We start from the raw sequence: 5000 nt of genomic DNA, 5'->3' as shown, positions 1-5000 counted from the left end.
GTGGCACTGGGGACACGTCCTGTTGGTGGCATGGCCTGGTGGCTTTGGTGCTATGTTCCCATGGTGGCACGGCCATGGCATGGCCTGGTGGCACTGGGGACATGTCCCCATGGTGGCATGGCCTGGTGGCTCTGGTGCTATGTTCCCATGGTGGCACGGCCATGGCATGGCCAGCTGGCACCGGGGACACGTCCTCACGGTGACGTGGCCACGACACGGCGTGGGGGCACTGGGGACGTGTCCCGTTGGTGGCACGGCCAAGGCATGGCCTCATGGCCCTGGGGCTCTGTTCTCATGGTGGCCTGGCCATGGCATGACCTGGTGGCACCGAGCCCGTGTCCTTGCCATGCCTTGGCTGGGTCACCAAGGTGCCGGGTGGCCCTGGGGACCACGGCCACCCCTGAGCCCTCCGTGTCCCGCAGGTGACGGTGCTGTTTGCGGGGCAGAACATCGACAAGAGCCCCTTCGGCGTCAACGTGGGCATGGCCCTGGGGGACGCCAACAAGGTGACGGCGCGTGGCCCCGGCCTGGAGCCCGTGGGCAACGTGGCCAACAAGCCCACCTACTTCGACATCTACACCGCAGGTGGGCTCTGGTGGCCACCACGCGACGGGGGCGTCACCGCTCCGGGGTGGTGGTGGGGACGCGGCGTGGCACGGTGCCGGCTGGCATCGAGGGCATGTCCTCGGGGTGGCGTGGCCACGGTGGGGTTGGGTGGCGCTGAGGCCACGTCCTCGTGGTGGCACGGCCATGGGACGGCCTGGTGGCTCTGCTGCTGCGTCCTCATGGCGGCATGGCCTGGTGACGTTGAGGCCACGTCCTCATGGTGACACGGCTGTGGCATGGCCTGGTGGCACTGCGACTATGTCCTCATGGTGGCATGGCCACGGCGTGACCTGGTGGCCTTGGTGACATATTCTCATGGTGGCATGGCCATGGCATGGCCTGGTGGCTCTGGGGCCATGTCCTTATAGTGGCACAGCAATGGCAGGTGGCTCTGAGGCCACGCGTGGTGGCCTGGTCATGACATGGCAGGTGGCTCTGGGGCCACATCCTCGTGGTGGCATGGCCGTGGCATGGCCTGGTGGCACTGGGGACATGTCCTCATGGTGGCATGGCCATGGCATGACTGGGTGGCACTGGGACCATGTCTTCGTGGTGGCCTGGCCATGGCATGGCCTGGTGGCTGTGGGGACACGTCCTCATGGTGGCCTGGCCATGGGATGGCCTGGTGTCACCGGGGACACGTCCTCATGGTGGCATGGCCTGGTGGCTCTGGGGACACGTCTTCATGGTGGCCTGGCCATGGGATGGCCTGGTGGCATTGAGGACGTGTCTTCGTGGTGGCCTGGCCATGGCATGGCTTGGTGGCACTGAGGTCATGCATGGTGGCCTGGCCATGGCGTGACCTGGTGGCACTGAGCCCATGTCCTCACGGTGGCAGGCGCTGGCCCAGGCGATGTGGGGGTGGTCATCGTGGACCCCCAGGGCCGGCGGGACACGGTGGAGGTGATGCTGGAGGACAAAGGGGACAACATCTACCGCTGCACCTACCGGCCCGTCCTGGAGGGGCCACACACCGTCTGTGTCACCTACGCCGGCGCCCAGGTCCCCAAGAGCCCCTTCACCGTCAACGTGGCTGAAGGTGAGACCTGGGTGTCCCCACCATGGCCCCACGGCGCCCATCAGTGCCCGTGGTGGCCCCATGGCACCCATCGGTTCCCCAAGTGGCCCCATGGCACCCACTGGTGCCCGTGGTGGCCCCATGGCACCCCTGTGGCTGTCCATGGCCCCAAGGGTTGTCCCACGGCGCCCATCAGTGTCCCTGGTGGCCCCATGGCACCCATCGGTTCCCTAAGTGGCCCCATGGCACCCATCGGTGCCCGTGGTGGCCCCATGGCGTCCTTTTGGTTGTCCATGGCCCCAAGGGTTGTCCCATGGCACCCATCGGTGCCCGTGGTGGCCCCATGGCACCCATCAGTTCTCCAGATGGCCCCATGGCACCCACTGGTGCCCGTGGTGGCCCCATGGCACCCCTGTGGTTGTCCATGGCCCCAAGGGTTGTCCCACGGCGCCCATCAGTGCCCCTGGTGGCCCCATGGCACCCATTGGTTCCCTAAGTGGCCCCATGGCACCCATCGGTGCCCGTGGTGGCCCCATGGCGTCCTTTTGGTTGTCCATGGCCCCAAGGGTTGTCCCATGGCACCCATCGGTGCCCGTGGTGGCCCCATGGCACCCATCGGTTCTCCAGATGGCCCCATGGCACCCAACGGTGCCCGTGGTGGCCCCATGGCACCCCTGTGGTTGTCCATGGCCCCAAGGGTTGTCCCATGGCACCCTCGCACCCCCCAGGGTGTCCCCATGGCATCTCTCTGCCCGTAGTGTCCCCAGAGCATCCCTCTGTCCCCAAGGTGTCCCTGGGGGTCCCTTATGTCCCCAGGGTGTCCCCATAACACCCTTATGTCCCACCGTGTCCCCAGGGTGTCCCCATGGCACCTTCAGCCCCCATGGCACCCCTCTGTCCCCTGGGTGTCCCCATGGGTCCCTTATGCCCCAGGGTGTCCCCATGGGTCCCTTGTCTCCCATGGTGTCCCCAAGGTGTCCCCATGGCCCCCTTAGCCCCTATGGCACCTCTCTGCCCCAGGGTGTCCCCATGGGTCCCTTATGCCCCAAGGTGTCCCCATGGCCCCCATGGCACCTCTCTGTCCCCTGGGTGTCCCCATGGGTCCCTTATGTCCCCAAGGTGTCCCCATGGCCCCCTTAGCCCCCATGGCACCTCTCTGTCCCCTGGGTGTCCCCATGGGTCCCCTCTGCCCCAGGGTGTCCCCATGGGTCCCTTATGCCCCAAGGTGTCCCCATGGCCCCCATGGCACCTCTCTGTCCCCTGGGTGTCCCCATGGGTCCCTTATGTCCCCAAGGTGTCCCCGTGGGTCCCTTAGCCCCCATGGCACCTCTCTGTCCCCTGGGTGTCCCCAAGGGTCCCTTATCTCCCATGGTGTCCCCAAGGTGTCCCCGTGGGTCCCTTAGCCCCCCTGGCACCTCTCTGTCCCCAGGGTGTCCCCATGGGTCCCTTATCTCCCATGGTGTCCCCAAGGTGTCCCCATGGCCCCCTTAGCCCCCATGGCACCTCTCTGTCCCCTGGGTGTCCCCATGGGTCCCCTCTGCCCCAGGGTGTCCCCATGGGTCCCTTATGCCCCAAGGTGTCCCCATGGCCCCCATGGCACCTCTCTGTCCCCTGGGTGTCCCCATGGGTCCCTTATGTCCCCAAGGTGTCCCCATGGCACCCTTGGCCCCCATGGCACCTCTCTGTCCCCTGGGTGTCCCCAAGGGTCCCTTATCTCCCATGGTGTCCCCAAGGTGTCCCCATGGCCCCCTTGGCCCCCCTGGCACCTCTCTGTCCCCTGGGTGTCCCCATGGGTCCCTTATCTCCCATGGTGTCCCCAAGGTGTCCCCATGGCCCCCTTGGCCCCTATGGCACCTCTCTGTCCCCATGTGTCCCTTATGTCCCCAAGGTGTCCCCATGGCCCCCTTGGCCCCCATGGCACCTCTCTGTCCCCTGGGTGTCCCCATGGGTCCCTTATGTCCCCAAAGTGTCCCCATGGCCCCCTTGGCCCCCATGGCACCTCTCTGTCCCCAGGGTGTCCCCATGGGTCCCTTGTCTCCCATGGTGTCCCCAAGGTGTCCCCATGGCCCCCTTGGCCCCCATGGCACCTCTCTGTCCCCACGGTGTCCCCATGGGTCCCTTGTCTCCCATGGTGTCCCCAAGGTGTCCCCATGGCCCCCTTGGCCCCCCTGGCACCTCTCTGTCCCCTGGGTGTCCCCACGGGTCCCCTCTGCCCCAGGGTGTCCCCGCGTCACCCCTCCATCCCCAGGGTGTCCCCCTGGCACCCAGAGCCCCCCACGCCCCTCCTCCATCCCCGCGGTGTCCCCACGGGTCCCTTACGCCCCCGGGGACACCCCCCCGTCCCCCGGTCCCCCACCCTCGTCACCCCTGGGTGGCGGTGGCGGGTGCTGAGGGTGGCGCCGTGCCGGCAGCGTGCACCCCCTCGGCGTGTCGGGCCACGGGCCGCGGGCTGCAGCCCAAGGGCGTGCGGGTGCAGGAGGTGGCCGACTTCAAGGTGCTCACCAAGGGCGCCGGCACCGGGGACCTGCGGGTGGTCGTCAAGGGACCCAGTGAGTGGGGACAAGGAGGAGGCGGCGGCCACGGCTGGAGGGGGCGCATGGGTGGGGGGGGGGCGGGGGGGGGACGGGGACACACACCTGGAGGGTGCCCGTGATGGGTTGAGGGGCACCACGGGGTTGTCCGTGGGGTGGGCGCGTGGTGGTGGGGTGGCCGTGGGGGTTGGATGGTTGAGGAGCACCACGGGGTTGTCCGTGGGGTGGGTGCGTGGTGGTGGGGTGGCCATAGAGGGTGTCCATGGAGGTTGGATGGTTGAGGAGCACCATGGGGTTGTCCGTGGGGTGAGTGTGTGGTGGTGGGGTGGCCATAGAGGGTGTCCATGGAGGTTGGATGGTTGAGGAGCACCATGGGGTTGTCCGTGGGGTGGGTGTGTGGTGGTGGGGTGGCCATGGAGGGTGTCCATGGAGGTTGGATGGTTGAGGAGCACCATGGGGTTGTCTGTGGGGTTGGTGCGTGGTTGAGGGGTGGCCATGGGGGGTGGGGGGGTTGTATGGTTGAGGGGAACCATGGGGTTGTCCATGGGGTGAGTGCGTGATTGAGGGATGGCCGTGGGGAGGGTGTCCATGGAGGTTGGATGGTTGAGGAGCACCATGGGGTTGTCCGTGGGGTGGGCGCGTGGTGGTGGGGTGGCCGTGGAGGTTGGATGGTTGAGGAGCACCACGGGGTTGTCCGTGGGGTGGGTGCGTGGTGGTGGGGTGGCCATGGGGGGTGGCCATGGGGGTTCTATGGTTGAGGAGCACCATGGGGTTGTCCGTGGGGTGGGTGTGCGGTGGTGGGGTGGCCATAGAGGGTGTCCATGGAGGTTGGATGGTTGAGGAGC

General features: G+C 67.3%; 1 protein-coding gene across 1 annotated transcript; it reads left to right on the top strand.

The window, feature by feature from the left end:
* The first annotated feature begins 387 nt into the window (after positions 1-387).
* LOC141737292 (filamin-C-like) lies at positions 388-4277 on the top strand. The gene is made up of 3 exons (XM_074571970.1): positions 388-585; positions 1445-1645; positions 4036-4277. The coding sequence occupies exons 1-3, from the start codon at positions 483-485 to the stop codon at positions 4275-4277; spliced, it is 546 nt and encodes a 181-aa protein (XP_074428071.1). The 5' UTR covers positions 388-482.
* The last annotated feature ends 723 nt before the right edge of the window (positions 4278-5000 follow it).

This window comes from Larus michahellis, unplaced genomic scaffold (genome assembly GCF_964199755.1).
Source record: "Larus michahellis unplaced genomic scaffold, bLarMic1.1 SCAFFOLD_629, whole genome shotgun sequence".
NCBI lineage: Eukaryota > Metazoa > Chordata > Aves > Charadriiformes > Laridae > Larus > Larus michahellis.
Note: the sequence above shows the minus strand (reverse complement) of the source record. Positions and strands in the feature narration are given on the sequence as shown.

Bases quoted from the DNA above. Each gene is read 5' to 3' on its own strand.
- LOC141737292 (XM_074571970.1), top strand. From the start codon at position 483: ATGGCCCTGGGGGACGCCAACAAGGTGACGGCGCGTGGCCCCGGCCTG. The intron at 586-1,444 runs GTGGGCTCTGGT...TCACGGTGGCAG, and splicing joins CTTCGACATCTACACCGCAG to GCGCTGGCCCAGGCGATGTG. The intron at 1,646-4,035 runs GTGAGACCTGGG...CCGTGCCGGCAG, and splicing joins CACCGTCAACGTGGCTGAAG to CGTGCACCCCCTCGGCGTGT.